The following is a 22856-nucleotide window of genomic DNA, read 5'->3' as shown; positions in this document are numbered from 1 at the left end:
CTTCAGAGCGAGAGGAAGAAAGCACTGTCAGTGTGGTTCCAGGGAGCACAACTCCCACGCAAAGATGAAGCAGCACTTCCCTTCCCTGTCTCCCCGTTGCTTTGTAGCAGGCACTGCACCAATGGCAAGGGATCACCCCTTCCTCTGCTTCCCTCCCCCGTGTGAGAGGGTGGAAAACCTCCCGGTATTAAACTCTCTCCAGGAAACTGCTGCTTGTGTTGAGCCCTGTTTGACAAAAAGACTATCGTGTTTGGTCTGGCGGGCTCTGCAGTGCATAACAGAGTCTGCATTGCAGTCCCAAACTGCAACCCAGCACCATCTGGCCCTTCCACAGGCAGCACTGCATCGCTCCGGGGAGCCTGTTCCTCGGGGGGATCTGCAGAGCACCCGGCTGTGCTGCCCCAGCACCCAGGATGGCAGCAGGAGGGAACAGCATCCCACAAACGGGGTTTGAGAATGAAACTAGAAATGGCTGCTCAGTCAAACTATGAGGAGCAAGAGGGTGAAAAGCACTGATTTGCTTTCATTTCATCATTTCTTAAAACGAATTCAGTACAATCAAAAGCAAATATACTTAAATCCTCTTCAACCACCTCGTGGAAGGGAAGTCAAGGAGTTCTGCACTGCTGTGGTACCCGTAAATCACTGTGAAGGAACTACTTTAACAACAGTCTAAGCCACCAACTCTCCTTTCCTGAGCGCTCTCGGAGTGGAGGACAAAGAAGCAATGCAGCCACGGGACAGGATAACAGATCTGCAGCTATTCCACTGCCCTCTCAGCCTCCGACTTCTTGAGTCACACCAGGAAGGACACTCCTGCTTTATTCATCTCCACCTCTCTGTGCACTTCCTGCCTGTGCTACGAAGCAAATGAACCTCATAGGGAATTCTTGTGGCCGTCTGTCCCTCAGCACCTTGCACAGAGTCACCCCAGACCTCAGCAAGGCGTTACGCTCTTCTCTGAGGGAGGCACTCACAAATTACTTACACCACAAAGATGAAGCCTGAAATTTGTAAAGGATGCTCCAGTGCTCAACCTGAGTCTGTCACGCTGGAGGAAGGGACGGTTCAGCTCTACCATGAATTAGTGTTCTGACAGCTCGGTGCAATCCAGCCATGACTTGCATGGCTGCTTTCCCTTCACATTCCCAGGAGCACGCTCTGCATTAGATCAGGCTCTGCATCAGGCTCTGCTCCAAAGCAGAAGAGAAAGTATAGGGAGGAAGATGAAATTGCCTTGACCAACTTTCCTTGTCCAGAAAATATGCTCCTGAGGTGTGGAGAAAGACGCAGGGAGCTTTCTCTCTGCTTTGGAGAACACGGAGACAGGAAAAAATAACTAATTTTCAAGGGACTTGAAAGGTTGCACCTTCACTCACATTATGCCTGACAACTCACCCTGCACCCTGGAACTCCCCTGGGAACAGCACAGGGTCCAGGGGTGGTAGTAGGGATCTTGCCTTTCACTAGACCTTTATGTCTTTAAACAGACTCAATTTGTCTGCAGATTGCTCTTTCTTCCTCTTCCCCTTAACAGCGTGCCACAGAATTTAGACAGCAAGAAGGTTATAATACATCACCATGCTCCTCTCTTTATTCAAGAGATAAGCACACAGAAGAAGCAGATGGTAAACAGATGCCACAGGTCCTGCAAATCAGCTGTCTCTAGACCTTTCCTCTGAGCTGTTTCTGGCCCTTTTGGGGCTCTGAGAGGGCAAGCCCTCGCTGTTTGGGTAACTGCTCTGCTCACAGGCAGCTCTATAGCTACACACTTCCTGCAAGGGGTCCTGCTCTCCTCCCAGCCCACGCAGCATCTCTACACATCATCTAAATGATGCTACTCAAGCCGACAGCAGTCTCAAGTGCCTGAGTAAAAAGGCCCAGAAGGCCCTCTTGGGAACCTGCTAAAAACAAAGCATTAGGGCCCAGCCACAACTGTTTAGCATTGGTACTGGCATAAAGGAGGAGAGTGGGCATTCAAAGCAAGCACTTTTGCAAGGGAAGATGTAGAAGTCAGTGCCCCAGGGGCTGTGCTCACCTCCTCCCACTGGTGGATGTAGCGGATGAGCCGGGAGAGCCGCAGCAGCCGCAGCAGGCTCAGGATCTTGGTGAAGCGCACGATGCGCAGGGCCCGGGCCGTCTTGTACACCTCGGAGTCAATGCGGGTCTCCACGATCAGGAAGATATAGTCCACAGGGATGGAGGAGATAAAATCCACCACAAACCAGCTCTTGAGGTACTTCATCTTGATCCTCTGCGGGTCCAGGATGATCTCGGTGTTGTCCTCCACCACGATGCCTGTTCGGAAGTTGAGGACAAGGTCGATGAGGAAGAACGTGTCCGAAACCACATTGAAGACAATCCATGGGGTAGTGTTTTCATCCTTGAAGAAAGTGATGCCCACAGGGATGATGATCAGGTTCCCTACCATCAGGAGCAGCATGGTCAAATCCCAATAAAACCTGGACAGCAAGACAGAGACATGTGAGATCAGCCATAGAGCAGGAGATCAGGGAGCCCGGGTCAACAGCGCTAATGAACTAATACATCTCTGCTGTCAGTCACTCCCTTCACTGCTGCTCTGCCCGGTGCACAGAGGGCACAAGCTGCTAATTAAGTAATTAATATCACAGAAACACTCCTCCTCTGGCTTTTAGGGTTCAGAAAGGACTGGGGGAACTGGGTGCACGGCTGACCATGACCACTTGGAAACTTCCACTGGGACTTGGGAGCTGCCCCAGAAGAACTGACAAACCTGCACTTCTTACAGCGACTGTTGGGTAAGGAGAGAATTTGGAAGGCCTCAGTTTGTATGTCAGTAAAGCCATTTGGGGTCAAAATCATCAGGCTTGCTCTGTTTGATCCTTCTTTAGAAGAAGCCAGCACTGATAGCACTGGGATCAGGATGGAACTGGAGACTGGACTGTCATCTACAGCTCAGTTCAGATTTCCTGCTGAGCCAAGCTTCCATTGAGCCTGGACTTCAGGAGTTAGTCCACTCTATAGACTCCTGCGCTGTACAGAAGTAATCAATAAAGCTTGGAGACACGTGCCTGGAAATATCTATTGCATTTCTAAGGAAAGTAACAACAACATTTAACTACTGTTCCATGAAGCACAGTCTCCAAGAAGCTTATCTTCACCTCAGTGGCAAGTCAATATTATCCAGTGGACCTTACAATAACATCCATTTTTGTTTTGAAGGTACACACAGTTTGAATATAATCCCTAATTTATTTGTTTGGGATTTTTTAAAAGATCTCTCCACAGGTATTGGTGTAAAAGATACACAACCAGTCACAACTCACCCAGAGTGAGGACTAAAACCTTTCCTGGGTGTCAGTTTGTTGAGGAGCCTTGCTGCCCAACACAATGGTGCTCCAGTCCCCCTCCAAATGTTTCACATGTAGAGATGCCAATGTATTGTGGACTCACATTGCCAAGATTTCATCAGCTTCACTTTGTATTCTATGGGGCAGCCACTATAATATTGTGAGATAGCACAACTAACTTGTCATAGCAAATGAAGAGTTAACAGCAGTGATGGCAAAGGAGTGACTCTGGATTTACAGTGGTTTAACAGAGGAAAGTGTTGAATTTGCTGCAGGACATGCACATGCTGCTCCTCTGCCTAACACATTACAGTCCAAATCACTGAAATGTTTTAGGAGAACTGGACTTGCTTTAAAGCTCCTCAGGTTCTACCTTTGTTAATGGTTGTTCATTTAAAACCAGGGCCTCGGACCAGACTGAGCTGCTGCACAACAGGATCTCTATAGCAAGGCAACAACACTGGTTTGTTAAACTCTCAGCAGGAAAACCAAAAGGGTAGAATATGCCTTAAAAGCCTTCTCTGTACAGAGTCTCTCTCCCTGGTAAGAACACAACACTTTAAAGCACCTAAAAGCATACTTAAGATTCCAGCTATTGCACCTGTACAGATGGGGTCACCAGCAGCACACCAGCAATTCTCAGAATCACTCAGCAGAGGCTGATGGGAACTGATTTCAGAATAAGCAAAGTTATTCACTAACGAGGTTTCTAAAAATGTCATCAACTCCCTGCTCCTTGCTCTCAAGGTGCCGTGGCCCTGCAGGGAAGGGAACGTGCAACCCTTCCCTCAGTCTGGAGGTGCAGTGGTGCTGAGGTTTGTCCATGTGGCTCTAAGAGCAAAGCCGTGTCACACAACAATATGCATTAATATAAATCCATGTTGTGATCTTCCTTATTAAGGGGCTGAGATGATGCTGCAGCTTTCCCGGGCAATTAATCTCGATAATCGCACAATGGCAGGAAGTCTGGAAGCAGTGTGTGCATTATTACCGAAAATAAATAACCTCCCAGCCATCTTTAATTTGCCCTCAGGGGATACAGGAGGAGATATGCACAAAGAAAATGAGTTTTCCCAAGTTTCAAATTAATGGCATGAACCAGGGCATGGCCAGGCTTGCAGAAAGTGGCTTTCTTCAGAGATCTTTGGATTTTGTGCTTCTGACTTTTAGGCTGGGTGGTGATTTCCATACTTAGTGGTGCCTGGGGACACTGACAACAGTGGCAGGATGGCTCCCAGTTGAAGTCAGACATTTTCCACACACACAAGCCCAGTGAAATGCTTTCTGCCTGACTGTGGCACATCCTGCTACCCTGGCCTCTCTCAATCAGCTGTCCTGCATCCTGACTTCCTCCATTTCTCACTCTTGCAGTGCGAGCTCCTCATTCCCACAGGTTCCTCTCTCCCAGTCTGCCAGTACTGCTGACCTGCCCACGGACAATTATGGTCTGCAATGTGGGCAGGAGAGGTGAAGTGCTGAAATTCATGGCCATGTGTTTCTTACACCACAGCTCTCCTCAGGGGGGTACCAGTGACCCGAGATTATTGTCACAAGCTGCCCTCAGTTCTGAGCTCCAGGGCCACCACTTACAAACTACAGAAGGTAAATTCTGTATCCAGGGCATCCCTGCTAACAGAAGGGGATTCAATGTGTCAAGGAGGACATAACCTTTGGGCTCTATGAAGGGGGCAGAAAAAGCTGGACACCACCAGGAATCTGCTCTGCACACCAATTCCAGCACCTGCCTTTACAATATAAAGTGCCTCAAAGTTTAAATTTGACTATTAAGATTTGCACTATGAAGTAGGATCTGTTCAGGGTGGCATCACTGGATTTAGACTGAATTAGACTCCTGGGGACCACACCACCTCAGAGGTCTAATACCATCCATGTGTCATGTTGTGTTTACTCAGAGGAACATCTTTTCACTCCCTGTAAATTATTGGCCACAAAGACTAACGGTGCATGTGATGTATGTAAGGGCAAGCACCAGCTATTAATAACCCGTTTTCTGTATTTCTGTTGTTCCTTTCACCCAGGGATTCCACGGAGCTGACAGTGATGAAATTGGCTCTGCTGCACCCATGAGAGGCAGATGGAGTTATTATCCCTGTCTTGCAGATAGAGAAGCCACACGGCAAAATTAAGAGCATGGGATTTGTCCACGGAAGTCTGAGACTAAATAAGGGTTAGGACCTGTATTTGATTCCTGAGTCTAACCAGATCTGAAGCTATTCATGTGGCTTGCAAAAGAGCTTAACAGAGACGCATCTCTTGGGCATCTTCCTTGATATCCTGTGTTCTTCTCACTTCTCTTCCTGTTTTCAAAAGCCTACATAAAAAATTAATAAATATGAATGTATTGTTTTATTATAGTTGACTCAGTGCAACTGAACAGCTCACAGCACAGGGAACAGCCAGCACCATATAAACCAGATGTCTTGTTCAAACACACTTGGTTTTTATACTACATCCTACTCTCTGCACGCTTCTTGGATCTGAAAATCACATTTTAACATGCACCGCTACCCCTGATCTTTTAATTCCTAATATATTATTTAAACAGAATGCGTCTGAGAATTAGTGTGGCAGAGACACTTCAAGAATATACGCTCCTTAAGCACTGCTGGTGTCACTCAGCTGATTTGACAGTCTGTGCACTTCGTAGGTATTAATTTGTGGATTTTGAACATTAGATCATCTTTCTGTTCTGCCTAGTGCATACTGTAACAGCAGGCCAGGAATATTGCTTTTGGGAGTAATTGTAAAATTAAATAAACCTTGATTTTTCAAAATTATTCCATGGTACAGTGTGACCAATTACAGTGCAGGAGCTCAGGAGGGGCTGTGAGGAACCGGAGAGGAAGCAGTGGATCTCAGAGGTTTGAGGTGAGCCCAGGCAGCACCTCTGGCCAGAACAGCACTCAAACCTGCCCCAGAGTGGGGCACATTTGTGGCCTCACCTTCTGTTCTGGCCCTGTAGTGTTTGTACTGTCGGGAGAAAATAGACTTGAGCAACCTCACCTCTAAATTAACAATGCTTTTTGGATGTTTCCAGCTCCTGCTGAAAGGCAGCCAACTCTGGGTTGAAGTGAGGCGCTGCCTCAAAGGGAAGCAAAAATAAAAATGCACCTAACTGGAAATGCAGGGAGCCAGGACACTCTCCCCAGCAGTGGAATTCAGCTCAGCCACCGTGATCAACCTTGCTAACCTTACAAGAACAGCTCTTCAATGAACAGATCTGGTTCAAACCAAAACCAAAGACAAATCCTGTTGCTCTCCCAAGGCTCGGTGCTCTCTCCAGAAACAGAGTGCCACCTACTGAGTCCCACATGGAATCTCCACCCTCTGCTTTGACGGGGAGGAATTGCTCCTTAACTCCTTTAAAGAGCTGCTGAAAACCTGCCCTTTTCCCCGGAGCAGCAGCTTCCTTTCCTCGCTCTGGACTGCAGTTGAATTAGACACTGCTGTGCTCACCACCAACTATCCTGACAGGAAGGAGGTCGCCCTGTAATTCCCAGCACTGCTAGTGGGGCTGGAAATAGAAATCATCTTTTGTAAAGAGCATATTAGCACATGTCAGGGTGGCTGGATCCACAGTGAGAGGCAAGTTTACTCCAGAAAGCAGCCATTCACAGAGGAATCTGAACACAGAGGAAAGAGAAAGAGAAAAAGCAGGAAAAGATCCTTCCCTGTCTTTGGAAGCATTACTTCTCCCAGACAGGAGTAGGCGTATTTCTGCTGGAGAGTTACAAACTTTGCTTTATCGCTGAGATAATGGGAGGAACACGGTGATTCACTGCTCCTAAACACACTAAGGGACACTTAACCAGCTACCGAGTCCAGGAATTCACTTGTGAGTACAATTCATTTATTTATAGGGAGTTACTCAAATACCTGTGTGCTTGGAAACCTCTTTGCCACGAACAGCCACCAAAGAGAGAGTCAAATGACCTACAGAAATATTCTGAACACTCTGTAATGGGAAAGGACCGGGCTAAAAGAAAAGACAAACAGTTTTAATTCCTTCTGACCGGTCTATGCAAATAGTATGTATCCTCTGCCACGCTGAATAAACCTCCTGAGAGCACGAGGAATTAGCTGTGCGTTAGGACAGCACGAGGAGAAGAGCTCTGCCGTGCTCCAGCCTCCTCCAGAATTCCCTGGACGCCTCCTTCAGCAGCGCCGGCTGCTCCTCCTGCAGCCCCCGCTCCACGGCTCGCCCTGAACGCGCTGCTGGGCGAACACACGGCAGGGGGGAGATCCCCCCGCGCTGCTGCGCGGGACGGGGCTGCCCCCAGATCGCCCGCACCCACGGGTGCTCCAGCTGCCTCCTCCCGGGGACTGGGGAGGCTGGGCCGGAGCTGGCAGGGACACCACTCGTTCCCCTCCGGACTGGGATGGTGAAGTCACGGCGGTGCCGCAGCTGTCCCAGTCAGAGGGAGCGGGGGTTACTGGGCTGGGATCGAGTCCACTCGTGATGAACCCCTGCCGAGGAGCACAGGGCCTGTGGGGCAGGGAGGGCGTGAAGTGTTCACATAAACAGGTGCCCGACTGGGGATATCTCACAGCACAAACACGGCGTGTCCCTGGGAGCACTTTGCATCTGGATCGCTTAAAACTCCTGTGCTGTCTCTGACAGCATTTTCATTGAATTCAGCTGTCAGTTCCACCCCAGGCAAGATATTTTCCAAGGTCTGTACTTAGCCTTTGACTTAGATTATCTTCAATCTACATAATTGCTCACCTAATCTCCTCTGAGCAGTGCCGAATTCCAAACCATGTTTCAACTTTAGAACATATGCTCATATTATTACCTTAAAATATAATTACATGGGTTTCGGTAAGTGGAAAATTAAGAAAGCTATTGCTTATGTAATACTTGGAAATGACATTTGCAGTCCAAGCAAGGTAGCTTTTTTATTGCTTCTCTATCATGAATTTTTAAAAGTAACACTACATTATTAAACAATAATCAACACCCTGCATTTTTCAAAGTAATGTTCAAACATTAATTAAATCCCAACAGATATAATTAGGAAGGTATTATCATTCTATATTACAGATAGATTATGAGGTACTAAAGATTGAAGTAACTTATTCAGAGGTAGAACTACTACCCAGAAAACATGCTTGCCTAGACTCAGAAAAGGTTTCCAGTCATGTTATAATCTATAATTTGATCAGTAGCAGCAGAGGGAAAATTTCCTTTCTTTTCCATTGTAAAAATATAAATACACATGTTACTTAGCAATATTTTTATTCCAGCTGTAATAGTTGACAATTTGCAAACAACACGTTTGAGGCACTGGTGCATTTAAACAATTATCAGAGTGCACTGTGAATGCCGCCCTTTCTGTAGCTCACAAACACAGGGTATTACAGCAGTCTGAGCTGGCCTAAATTATCTGTCCTCTGAGAGCACCTACACTGCACCCACTCTGCTGTTGGGCATCCTGGAGAGATGGAGATCTGTGTGACACCCAGGGGGACCTGGACAGGCCGGAGAGGTGTGTCCGTGTGACCCTCATGAGCTCCAACAAGCCTGAGTGCTGGTGCTGCCTCTGGGTCAGGACAAATCCAAGCACAAATCCAGGCTGGGGTGGATGGATTGAGAGCAGCCCTGAGGAGGATTTGGGGGCGTTGGTGGATCAGAATCTGGATACATCCCAGCCCCATGCACAGGGACCAGAAACCACCCTGTCCTGGGCTGATCCCACAGCAGCAGGGGAGGGGGGGATTCTGCCCCTCTGCCTGTTCAAGTGAGACCCCCCCTGCTGCCTCCAGCTTTGGGGTCCAACACCACAAGGATGTGGAGCTGCTGGAGTGAGTCCAGTGGAGGCCATGGAGCTGCTCCAAGGGCTGGAGCCCCTCTGCTATGAGGAAAAGCTGGGAGAGCTGGGGGTGTTCACCTGGAGAAGAGAAGGCTCTGGGGTGACCTAATTGTAGCCTTCCAGTACCTGAAGGGAACTGACAAGAAAGTAGGAGGGAGACTGTTTGCAAGGGCCTGGAGGGACAGGACAAGGGGGACTGGCTTCACTCTGCCAGAGGGAAGGGTTAGATGGAACACTGGGAAGAAATGCTTTGCTCAGAAGGTGGGGAGGCCCCAGCACAGGCTGCCCAGGGAAGCTGTGGCTGCCCCATCCCTGGAGGTGTCCAAGGCCAGGTTGGGTGGGGCTTGGAGCAACCTGATGTGGTGGAAGGTTCCCTGCCCATGGCAGGCAGTTGAGCTGGATGACCTTTAAAGGTCCCTTCCTACCCAAACTATTCTATGATTCCACATGACAGAGATTTTGACATGAGAATTCAGAAGCATTGAGGACTAACAAAGCAGACCTTATATCAAGGGCAATGTACTGAGGAGTGTTTGTCTGAACCAGGAACCAGCTCAGTGCCCAGTGCTCAGCTGCCTTTTCCATCAGGTATTAGCTAAGGAAAAAAAGCAATGCCTTCACCTCGTGTGGGCTCTGCAGGGAGGGAGAAGCCACATGCCAGGACCTCCGGGGCTCTCCTGCAGAGCTGGGACACTCAGCTGGGACGCTGATCATTACCCATGGGAGCTGCCAGGGGAGTCACCAAGCAGCTGGTGGTGACTGTCCGTCACCAAACCCACATTTACCAAGACACAGACATTTCTCTGGCCCCCATCTTGCCAGTCTGAAACAGGCTTTGTGACTCAGCCAAGCTGGACAGTCCTGACCTTCTGCGACTTTGCTGGGACAACTTGCTTGTGTTTCCTGGTTTTCTGCCTCAGAAGACCCAAGCACTCTGCACTGTCTTTGTGCTGAAGTGCACCAGCCATGGACCAAAACCACACTACGAAAAGTATTGTTCAAGCACGTGAGAAAACCAACGGAACCTTATCCCAAAGAGCTGCTGACACCCCTCCTCATAAGTGCATCTCACTTTCCCTCAGATCGGGAAGCTGATGATAGGACAACAGCACTCCAAGTATGAGATAGCGCTATCATTCTCTCAGGATGCTCCCAGTGCCAGGCAGTGTGAGTGAACTCCACAGCCAGTGCTATCCCTGAGCTCAGCTCCATGGGCAGAGCCAACCCTGCAGGCTGTTGTTTCATTACAGTCTGAGGCAGCCAGGCCAGGCAGGCTCCCAGAGGTGCTGCTGCCAGCCTTGCACATATCCCGGGATAATGAGAGTTCTGGACACGCAGTGTGTAAAGCCAGTGCCTCCCACCCAACCCTGTTAATAGAACTGTATAGGCATTTGCAGGAGTTTTATGTGCAGTCAGCCATATGATGAATGCAAATGTATTGGAACATCTCCTCGCAGTCCTCTGCAGACATACTGTACCACACAGAGACAGGATGCTCCTGCACTTCGTGTCCAATAATGCTGGAACACGCACATGGCACAAGGATAAGAAAAGTCACGGTGGATTCGGCACAAAGTAGTCAATTGACCACTGTCCTCGACTTCTGCTGCCTTCCTGCCTGCAGATATCACCCTAACAAATTAAACCCTATCTTAAATCTATACTTAGAACCCAGTCTTCCCAGAAAGGTAAAAATAAACAAGCTTTCATTTCTTACACAGAGATAGCCACAAGAGACTTTGTTTGTTCCGGCTCTAAATTTGGAGCATGAAGGCCGATAGAGCACACATCCCATTTCCGACTAAAACAGCATTATTAATATTTTCTCACTTGCTTGGACACATCTATTAGTATCTCATGCAGAATTCCCCTGTAACAAGCTGCAAAAGCAGTGAAATATTTGTGAGTGTTACTCATAGGAAAGCTTATTCCCTCTCTTTTTGAAGGCCCAGAGGACCAGCAGTTACACACTGAACCCAGACAATTTATTGTCATTCTCATGGCACCGCTGAGGTGATCACAGATATAAACTGTTGTGCAGCAGTGGCTGGAGATGCCATAGAAAGACAATATGGTACGGATTCAGTGGGAGATTTACTAGCACAAGACTCTTCCAGAAGGATAACGGGGCAGACCCCACTCTGACCTGTCTGGGTGCACTCCTGTCCCCAGTGGGGTTACCTCCTCAGACCACAGCACTGCACAAGGTGTGTTTCACTCCGTGGCTGGCTCATCAAACCCCATCAGAAGGAACCTCCCACCCCACATCCTCCCAGGCTTCAAAAATTCAGTACCATGTTCTGTTTGTAGCATTTAACCAACACTCTGATGGCACAAAGCCCAGGCCAGGAGAGCTTAACCCTCTCTTCACAGCCCATCCTACTGCATTCATTAATATTTCTGGATTCCCCTCTGCTCTGCTGGCTCCACGCTGAATCCCAGAGGTTTTCAAGGTGTTGGATGTGTATTGATTCCACCTTGCTCCCAGAATACATTATGCATGAGCCTGCCATGCTAAGGGCCTGGCAATTCCACATTGTTTGATCTTCTGAAATCTCCTGCTTGTATGAATATGGAAAAGTTCCTCTCTGTTTGCTGCCCATTGATCCAGACATTGACCCTTCTCTGTGTGCATTTATCTCTGATGATTTAATAATGGCAGAGACCAATAAGCTGAGGAAAGGAAGGAAGCCCCTTCAGGGGGACCTATTGCCATGGAAACATGCCATATGTTGTTGTTGTAGACAACGGAGAGATCAATAAGGGCTGCAGCTTCCAAGTCATTGGGAATATGTTGTGGAATGTGAAGGATTAAAGCCCAAAGACAAGCATAAGTTTTGACATGATGAAGTTCAGGCCCTGGCCTGTATCCAAGATCCAGCATGAATTAAATCCCAGTGCCTGGGCAGTCAGATCTGCACTAGGGAGCTCTGAATTGTCTCAAAAGCCAGGGATACTGGGCCAAGGGTTTCGTTTGTACAAAGGTATAGGAAGGAAAACAACTATCAATGTCATCTATATGGAGGATACAGATATATATCACAGAATCATGGAATCACAGAATGGTTTGGGTTGGAAGGAACCTTAGAGCTCATCTCGTTCCCCAAACCAGCCATAGGCAGGGACACCTTCCACTATTCCAGGTTGCTCCAAGCCCCATCCAACCTGGCCTTCAACACTGCCAGGGATGGGGCAGCCACAGCTGCTCTGGGCAACCTGAACCAGGGCCTCCCCACTTTCTGAGTAAAGAATTTCTTCCCAATGTTCCATCTAACCCTGTCCTCTGTCAGAGTGAAGCCATTCCCCCTTGTCCTGTCACCCTTGCAAATAGTCTTTCTCCATCCTGTCATTTCCCTTCAGGTACTGGAAGGACACAATTAGGTCACTCCAGAGCCTTCTGTTCTCCAGGCTGAACAATCCTAATTCTCTCAGCCTTTCCTTGTAGCAGAGGAGCTCCAGCCTTTGGAGCAGCTCTGTGGCCTCCTCTGGACTTGCTCCTACAGTTCCATGTCCTTCCTGTGCTGGGGATCCCCGAGCTGGAGGCAGCCCTGCAGGTGGGGTCTCACCTGATGGGCAGAGGGGCAGAATTCCCCCCTCCCCTGCTGCCCCTCCCGTGGGATCAGCCCAGGGCATGGGGGGTTCTGGGTATGTCTGTTAGTTCAGAGTAAATGCAGAGGACACAAAACACCAACTCAGGAACAGGTATCTCCCACCACTACCTTTTTGGTGAGTTACAAGGATGACAGGCTGGGTTCACAAATATTTTGTGTTGACGTGTCTCTCTTAATATGACTTTATGTGAGATGAGGATGTCAGCCTCACCACTAGGAAGCCAAATTTACTAAAATTAAACACTAAAGTAAGGCAGAGAAATGACATGAGTCACAGAACTAGGTAAGAATCACAATTTAGAAAGTGGGGGATGGTGGAGGGGACATTGCTGTGCTTTCTGCGAGCTGTTTGCTTTGGACTGACAAATTTATGCCCTCCTGCTCTGCAGCAGTCCACAAGGAAGTGACAAACACAGGCAGCAGAGAGATAAGTCATCTCTGCTCTCTCAGCCAGCTGAGAAAAAAACTTCCCGCCATCTGAGATGCTAAAAATGTTCCTCCTGGGTATTGCTGTGACAAAGCTCAGAGTGGATCAGGAGTCACAATTCCACTCTCCCCAAACGGAAGGCAGAGGGAAATGGTCTCTTAAAGGCTTCCCATTGCCAGAGGGCAGGGTTAGATGGGATACTGGGAAGGAATCCTTCCATGTGAGGGTGGGGAGGCCCTGGCACAGGATACTCAGAGAAGCTGTGGCTGCCCCATCCCTGGAAGTGTCCAAGGCCAGGATGGGGCTTGGAGCAACCTGGGATAGTGGAAGGTGTCCCCGCCCGTGGCAAGGGGTGGAATGAGATGGTCTCTGAGGTTCCTTCCAACCCAGTGCAGTCTGTGATTCCATGGTTATTCCATCATCCAGGTTCTCATTGAGGCTCCTGGAGCCCTGTTTGGGGTAAACCTTAACCTCTGAACCAAGCACCACCAGTGCAACCATCTCCACAGCCTCAGAGACAACTCTGTTTGTGCTTTAGCTGAGTGCCTGGCCATCCAATTCTCCAACAACGAAAGACCAAAAAACAGAGGAACAGCTTCCTGTGCCTGAGGATGGATCAAACCTGAGCCTGATGCAGCTGCTGTTCAGCTACATGAAGTAATTCACCCACCGAGGTTCATCTCTGCTCACAGCCACACCTGCTCTCTCACACTCTCAACTTCTGAAGTTACCAGGATTTATGTTTGAGCAAGAGCATCTGCCAGACTTCAGCACTGTGTACACATTCCTACCACTCTGTGTGAGCCCTGGATATGCCAGATGGGGCAGAGAGAAAAAGCCTAATCTCTTTCCTGATTAATGGCAGGATGGGAATCCAAAAAGCTGCCAGAAAGAAGTAATAAAAAGTAGTTTGGGGTTTTCCAGTGGTCTGCTGGATGATCATATTCACATCTGTCTCACTCTAAAGGCTCAAAACTTCCTAAAACAGATGCTCACTGAAGGGAGGGAAAGCCATCATGACAGAACATGTTGGCTGCACGTGGCTTTCCCCCGACAAGGACAGCTCTCCACAGGCCTGGAGGTTACACAGCACAGGGTAAGAACACCTGGGAGAGAGAGTTCCCTCCCAAGTCAAATGCCTTCTTTACCAGGTGTTGCTTCTGGGTTAACAAACCTTGGCCAACAGTGATGGCAACTCCAGTGCGAATTTTCTGCCTACTCAGTGGATGTGGCTGAAGTGCTGGAGGAAGTGCCAAAGGAGCAATGTGTGAGGACCACAGAGTGGGATGGATGGAGGATAATTCCACTGCTACTGACCTGTATTACAGAACCAACAGAACACCGATTTACATCCTCACTTTAACCCTGATGGGCAATGCTCATGCTGGCATCACTGTTTCAGACAAGGCTGAGCACACAGTGCCATGAGCCTCCTTCTGTGGGGAGGAGAAGCTGGGGTGGAAGGGAGTAAGACATCCAAATGGTAATGAGGTACTGCCAATGTGTGTTGCAGTTTCAAGAGCACAGAATACTTTTTCTCCCGAACTCTCCCACTGCAAACATCAGACTTATGTTTGAAATGAGTTGTTCAGGCTGGAATGGAGCACAATGAATCCTCAGAAAGACTAATGCTGCTGGGATCTTGGGGCTACTCAGGTAGTTGAGACCCCAGACAAGAGATGAATCACCTTCTAAAAATGTAGCAGTTAAGGGAGAAAAACCCCCATCCAATTGCTTCTGATTATTTTCAGTCTCAGAATAAACTCACTGTGCTAAGGCTGTGCTCACCTACAGCATCCACATGAGTCCATCGTCCCCTCTGAATGTGGGATGCTGGATTAATTCCTGCATGTGCTGAAACACTATGGAGCTCCCAGGAGACTCTCCCTTTTGATCTCAAAGCACGTTAGGGCAGGTGGTGGAGTCTCACCCTCAGCATCTGTCAGTGGGGGAAACTGAGGCAGGGAGAGGCAGCTATTCCAGAGAGCCTCGCTCTCTGGAAATGAGAGAGAATGGAAATGAGGAGAATGGAAAACTCAGCAACTGGACATCTGCAGTATCTCCTCCCCAGAAAGGATACAGTCAGACACGAGCCCACAGAGAATGCTTTGAATCACCAGTTATACAGAACATGAGGAATTCAGTGGCCACTTTCAGGACATGTAAGGCCTTTCCCCTCAAGTCAGACAGGTAGGAGCCAGTTTGGCTTTTCACCTTCACTGTGTGCCATGGAATGTGCCACAGGCACTCCTGTAAAGGAAGCAGGTGATGAGATCCAGGCATTTCCACTTAGCACCTCTCATCCTTTTTCCAAGATGCAGGATGTTGATGGATCTCTCCTGCTCTTCCCAGGACACACTGCAAATTTCTGACTTTTGATCTTTGTGGTGTGGGGGGGATTCCCAGGGGATTCTCCTTTATCAAGCATTGCAGGGTCTCAGTGATCCACAAAGTCCTCCCCAGCCATTTGTTCCTGTCAAGAAGCCTTCCGGAACAAGCTGGAACTGCAGCCTCTTCTCTCCTCACTATTCCAAGTCCCCATTATAATAAAGGTGAATTTGCATAATAACTCTTTTGAAAAAATATACAAACCAGGAAAACACAGGTTGCAAAACTTATTCCAGCAAGTGCTGTAACTCTAATGTCCAGTGCTGCTCCTCCAATACAGAGTGCCAGAGACAAGCAGATTAACAGTGATGGGCACCATTTAAAAATGCTTAGATAAATATTTCCCACTATGGGCTGGACCTGCTCTGCTCTATTTAAGTCAATGGAACACAGCCATTGAACCCTGGGGGAGCAAGTGCCAGTCCTAAATCATTTCTTTGATTAATTGTTCTTGGGAAGGAAGAATTCATTAAGCATTCTGCTCAGCAATTAGAAATAAATATATTTTTAGAATGAACAACCTGCCAGAAACAAGTTGTTTCAGAAATATATTCAGCTTGATGCAGCCCATTTTCCATCAATACATAACAAGGAGGCTCCAGCCTGCCAGCTTCCATCCTGCCTAGAGGGACACTGCAGGGAAAGGTAGGACAGTCCTGTCACTGAGGGACTACTTGTGACGTCTGCACCGCTCAAGTTCAGACTGCTTGAGCAACTCGCTAGAAAATAATGTAGTTTCTCTGTATATTAGTATTCCAGACATAAAATGGGAATATATATCCTTGCTAGTTCACATAAATATGACAAAGCTATTTCTACAAACAGCTGGGACAGTGCAGGTATGATAGTCATGAAAACCCAATAAATCATTAAAAAAACCCCTGTATTTACACTTTGGCATCAGGCTCAGACATGCTTCGAAGTGAATGTGAAATAACAATCTCTGCAAAGATATCTGGACACATGACCAGCATAATTGCCCCAGCCTTCAGGCAGAACTGAAACAAACAATTTGCTTTGCTGACACAGGAAATGATCACCAAAAAGACACTGGGACAGGTACCTGTTCCAAGGCAGTGATGGTCAAACACTTCCATAATGAAGGTGCACATTCTACCACATGAGTGTGTATTTTAAATTACCTGTTCTAACTTCTAAACTCCCTTACTGCAAGGCAGGAGCTCATCACAGGGTCTGTTCATGCCCTGAGCCCAGAGAACCATATGGAGCTGCGAGATGGGCAGTGGCACTCTGCCCTCCCCACCAGGCCAGGAAAATCTTCTTCTGTTCCTGAGTGTGGAAGAGGACACCCTAAAACAACCTAAACATGCTCTGGGGTCTGAAAGTTACAGCCACAAAAGACTATTCCAGGCTTTTAAGTTTCATGTCTCAAAACAAAAGATATGTCTGATCCCTTGGTTGTGGTGCCTAGAGGCAAGTCTGTTCCCTGCCCCATTTTGGGAATGTAGGATGGCAGCAATGTCTCAATGAATTCCAGCTTTTCCAAGAAGAACACACTCTCAAAGGGTCCTCTTCTCTAAAACATGAAATATCCTTGTAGTTTTTTACTTCTGTGCACACAGGACCCAGTCTGAAGGCCACTGCAGCAGGCACTGGCTCAGGCTTTGATTTCAGCGGGAGCAGGGATGTGCTGGGGTACCACGGAAATAGGCTGGGAATTGGGCACTTCAGAAACACTGCCCTACGTGATTTCTAAGGGTTTTGTCTGTTTAGTTCATCTAGTCCTTCTGTGTCAGTAAGCTTAGAGCAAGGCAAAAGCCAGGGTTTTCCTCTTCTTGTTTCATCCCACCAGAAATGTCTGTGCTGTGACTCAGCCCAACTGGCTGGCACTTGGGAGATCACAGGGATGGCGAGGAGAAGGTGATGAGGTTCAGTGATGAGGGTACCTGGGAGAAAGCCCTGCAAGCCACTCCAGCCAGCATCCTCAGTGCTCCAGTGAAGAACAGCACAGGGTCTTTCACTGGAGTCCAGGAAAAGCAGAGAGCAGATTTGCTCTGCTCTCAAGTACATCGAAAACCCGTTAGGTATTCAGATAGTAAATTAGGGATCTCCTAATGCAAGACACCAGTGACTCAGAAATAGCTGTTTTGTGGGTGGAGAGCAGAAAATTCAGTGCTCTGAAACACCCCTGCTGGAGCAACAGAGCACTGGGCTTGCTGAACCCTGCTTTGAAGATCCATTGCACAAACATCAAACTGTGAGTGTAATGTGGAGTCGCTGCCTTGTGCAGCATTAGCAAGTCTCAGACAGTGCCAGACACAGAGCCCACACGTGCCTCAGAGGTACATGGAGGGAACCGGCCTGAGGTGCCTCCCAGGAGGAAACTGATTCCCAGTGTCACCCCCATGAGCTGCAGTGGATTCTCACCCATGCATTTGGTCCCATGTGTCTACTAATGAAACCGAATATCAATGAAATGATCATCCTTCTGCATCCATAAGAACTTCAGTGTGTGCAGCAATAACCTTACCCAGCACTGTAGCAAGGCCAATGCTGAGGGGAAATGCAGCAGAACAACGTCCAACTGCAGCTCCAGGGCAGGGCCTGAGTAAAGCTGAAGTCCATTATCTGAACTCTACTACAATTATTAGCAGTTATCTGGCTGCCTGGAAAGGTTAGTAGTTTGCTCTGTCAACAGCCATGGATTTATAAGGATCAGGGTACCTTCCATTGCTACAAAACTACTTCATTTGGAATATTCTCCTTTCTGATTCCTGAGCTAACCAGGCCCACATATATTTTGCCTTTGAAAAACCAGTTTTCAAAGAGCTTGTGAAGATTTCTCTCCCCTCCTCTTGGACCAGCTGTAGGAAAGCTGTGCTCCACCCTGATCCGGACAACCGGAGGTATAGCCAGCTCTGTGTCTTTTTCCCTAACTGGACTGCAGATCCTGGTATCCAGGTTTCCACTTACCTGTCCTTAGCTCAAAGAGGCGCCCTTTCCCTGGAAAAATCTTGGCCACAAGGATGTGTAGAGAAAGGCCTAAAGATTATTCGTGGGCCAGGCTGAGGAAATGTGAGTGACTCACGTCAAGGCATCTTGTTGAGCTCTTTCACAGCTTGTCTCTGCACTTCTTATCTAGGAAACTGGAAAGAAATGCTGATGGGCTGCCATTCCTGAGAGTGTGTGTGTGTGTGTGATGATTACACTGGAGGAAGTGTTTAAGAACAGCTCAGCCTTGTGAAAGTAATACCCTAGAACAGCTGCCAAGTCCCAGAGGGGTTATGTCCCTAAGTCAGCCATGACTTCCATCCCTCAGTGTCTCCACAGCAGTGCCCATGGATAGGCATCGTCTTTTCTATTCACCACGGGGTTTTCAGCCCTGCAAAGAGGGTTGTGCTGATTGGGGGACTGAGCTTCTGAGACATTTCACTGCTTTCGATCCTGCTTTGAAATTTCAGCTCTGGGAAACAAAAAGGACTAAAAAAGATTTCTGAGGTGGTTCACGGTGGGAGGAAGAGAAAAAAAGAGGTAGTGGTGGTCTGGATGTGGGAATCACTATCCTGTGGTACCAGTGACAGTGATCCTTGTAGAGATGTTTGATGTGCTCAGCTCTGGTTTACACTGCTCACATCCCCACCATTCACAAGGCACTGTATTATTTAGATGCACCCCTGATGTTATGTATCACTTTCCCCAGCAGACTCATTCACACACATACAACACATCCACCCACATGCAGCAATGGTTAGACAGACACAAAGCATCCAGCAGCCAATTATTTGGGGTGGGAACAGCTTGCATTAGCTCATGATGAAGCTTAGCCTTAATTCTGCTGAGCTGGAGAGGCTGGAGCTGTGCGTTGCTCTCCTGACTGACTGCGGAGCTCGGAGCAGGGCAGATGATGTCAAGGCAAATCTTTTTTTGTCTGCACTGCAGATTTGGCTGTGTGAATTTACTTGCAAATGAGGCTTTCAGATCCCCTGTTCGAAAGCAGGAGTCCTAGGCCATTCCCACATCTGCCACTGTTAGCCCAAATTCCTGTCTGTGCTGTTAAAGCAGCTGCCTGTGTTTGGAAGGCTTGGGCCAAACTTCCAATGGGTACCTACAGAGAAGGAGAAGGCAGTGGAATCCACCCTGTTTGGGTGATGGATCAGGAGCAGATGAGAGAGGAGTGCCTGTGCTGCACAGGAACAGCAGAGGAGCCCAGTCACTAAGGGAATACACAGAGGAGAGACCCCAACAGTGGAATCTTCCATGCGGTTTTGCAAAAGCGAGGACCAGAAACTGTCCAAAATCAGTCAAGGTTTAGCCAAAAGTTGCTGCCAAATCTGGAGTTTAAGCATGTCTAACCACAGCATACATGGTGTATGGCCCTGACCAAGGCTGGCACGATCCCAGTCACACTTGTGTTTGCACTAAAAGCCAAAGATCACAGCAGATTATCCAAAAGATTCAACTCTCAGCCAGCTGAGAGGGATGTTTCTAAAGCTGCACACCACAGAAAAGGACAAGCATCTTGCCAGCTCCTGTGCCAGACCTGTTATTTGGGAGCGTTTACTTAAGTCAGGAGTCACATATTTCCAAAGAAAAGGGTAGCACACCTTGTGGTGCACATGACCAGCAAGGAAAAGATGGAACATTTTCTTTTTAGAGCATTTCCAAGCCTCATGCAGGGGCTGCACAATTCTCATTTATGGACATAAAAGGTAAAATTCCTCTTGTCTCCCTCTCCATGCAGGCTTTTTTCCTATCTTCTCCCAGCCTAGTTCTAAATGTGCCAGACAATATAGCACTATACATGGGACTGTAGAGTGTTGGTAACCACCTTCCTTGTTAAAACAAAGGAGCCAATGACTCAGGAATCACCTAACAGCACACAGATCCACTCATTTTGTGGCCCTAACAAAAGATGGAAAAGGGATGAGATCAAATCTACTGCAGTACACAGAAATGGAGAATCAAGGAGAAATCCTCACAAAACTGCCTTGTAGATAACAACCACACACCTGCTGACATCTACTCTGGCACCTGCAATATTTTAGAGCTCTCCAGCACCTTCCATGCCCCCTGGCAGCACTAACCCCCTTTTTCAGAGTTGGAGAAATCAAGGCACAGAGTATCTGTCCAGGATGGCTCACAGGGTCCAAAATAGATGCCTGACTTGCCTTCCAGCTTGTCCTTCTGGCTGTTATAGATTGCTTATGATTCAAAGTGCATCTGCAGCTAAATGAGCATGGGAGAATGATACAAATGCTTTGTATGGGCATCAAGGAGAACAGACCATCATCTGTAGTCTAGACTGGTCCTTTCTCCTGCCATCCCCACAATTCACAGAAAAATAAGGACAAAAAAATACATTCCTCTTGTTATTAATAGAAGTGTAACTTGTGCATGCATTAAGACTTTAAAGCAAGAGGGAAAGGTCAAGCATCAGGAATTTGTGCTTAATGAAAGTGGGTTTGCTGTTGTTAAAAAAGCTGCCCTGAGACAGTCATCATTATCATTTCTCTTATCACTTGGACTGTTGGGAGAGCTGGTGCAGGACACTGCCTTTGCACCGCCTTGCTGTGCAACTCCTGCTGCTCTGCAGAGAGCCAAGATGTCACTGCACTGCCTCTCTGCAGCACCTCCAGCTGGACACGAAGGTGGACAGAGGGGAGGGAACACAGGGAGCAGCGCTGGATAATCAGGGGCCTCCAGGCTCCCCAGTGACACACACCACGCACACGCTGCTCCTTCGCAGCTGAGCCGCTGCCCTGGGTGACACTGTCAGAGCTGGGATGAGGGAGCACCTTGCCCTGCAATCATGTGGGAAGGACTTATTAACTGGAGTCCCCCAGTCTCTGGAATGCAGCTGTTATCTCCCTCCCGAGCTTCAGAGCACTGATAACTTTGCAAGACATTTCTTTCCCAGACGCCGGCACATCCAAATGCACTTCCCCGTGTTTTCCATCCCCCCCTGTGCTCAGGTGGAGCTGAGGATCACACTGTAACAGCGGCTCTGAGCAGGAGAACTCCCGGCAGAGCTCCTCTGCACACAGCCCCACCGGAGCTGAGCACGGGGATGACGAGTTACTCCATGGACAGCCACCGATTCCCCGGCAGTCATAAGCACCCCGAGCACAGCTGTGAAAACCAAAATCCAGCAGTCACAGCTCCTACACTGGAGTCAGCTGGCAACCTGCAGCTCCTCTCCTGCCTCTGAGCTCTGTAACAATGGATGCACAAACACAGACAACTCCTCCATCCAAAGAGGCAGAGATTTAAATCCTTAATTAGCACATTTGGACGAGTCACCACAAATGAGATTAGCTTTTGCGCATCACTGGGGAAACTGCTGTGCCCCTATAATGTGGAAGTGGTGGGTCCTCAAGCTGACCTTGGAATTCCCCTTTGGATGCTCATCTGCTTTGCTCTCTCGGCACTGTCTTCCCCGCTGCCTGCAGGGTCTCCTTGGGAGATAACAGCCTGGTCTTCCCACAGCCTGGAGCTGACACCGGGCACGGGGTGACCATATTTGATGTCAGCCACTGTGAACATACTGCACTGAATGAGTAATTTTATTTGTAAAGGCACTTCCCAGCTAACAAACCTGGGAAAAGGGGCAGGAAAAGGTCTTTGTAACAGCACCATGTTAGCCCAGACACAAATCTGCTCCCTCTTCTCTGTTTCTGGAGCCCTAAGTGCTGTTTCTGCTGACAAACCCCGGGTTTAGTGCTGTCAGCACTGCAGAGCTGTGGAGCTGCACAGAGCCAAGTTGTGTTCTCCTGTGCTTCACCAAAACCAGCCCACTCAGTAAGGGCACCTGGGCACTCCTGATGCTTGTCATGCACAGAGCAGCTTTGACTATGTGAGCCTCCAGGGTGAACATGCAGTGCCACCCAAGCAAGAGACCTTGTCCTGCCCCATAGGTTGCAAAGTGACTGCTTTACAACCATCTCCCTAAGAAATGCTCCCACTCGTGGCCATGAGCTCTGTGGCTGTAGGAAGAGGTCAGCTAAACGGTTCAGAAGGAACCCCATTCATCACGATGACTCTGACTCTTCTGCTAAAGTACATCTCATGAAGTTACAGATCTCTAGACATCCAAAAGGCAGTGATGTCACCAGTGCGTGCTGCCTGGTTTAAAAGGTGGTTGTGGACACTGCACCTGCACCAGCAGTCACAGGAGTGTGTGTGGGAAGGAAGCAGAGGAGGACACAGATCCCTCTGCATGGAAATGAGCCCGTGCTCTGTTACAGACCAGGAAAGGGATATCAGAGCATCCGTCAGCGTTGGTGATTTTCTTAATTCTTCCCTT

General features: G+C 48.3%; 1 protein-coding gene across 1 annotated transcript in view; it reads right to left on the bottom strand.

The window, feature by feature from the left end:
• Positions 1-22856, bottom strand: part of HCN4 (hyperpolarization activated cyclic nucleotide gated potassium channel 4) — a 95886-nt gene that overhangs the window by 63913 nt on the left and 9117 nt on the right. Inside the window, exon 2 of the mRNA XM_050309066.1 lies at positions 2039-2462. Coding sequence (XP_050165023.1) covers positions 2039-2462 — 424 coding nt within the window. The remainder of the gene's footprint in view (positions 1-2038; positions 2463-22856) is intronic.

Source organism: Myiozetetes cayanensis, unplaced genomic scaffold (assembly GCF_022539395.1).
Source record: "Myiozetetes cayanensis isolate MyiCay16 unplaced genomic scaffold, myiCay2020 scf14, whole genome shotgun sequence".
NCBI classification, from domain to species: domain Eukaryota; kingdom Metazoa; phylum Chordata; class Aves; order Passeriformes; family Tyrannidae; genus Myiozetetes; species Myiozetetes cayanensis.
The sequence above is the reverse complement of the archived record's forward strand: the minus strand, read 5'-3'. Positions and strand labels throughout refer to the sequence as shown.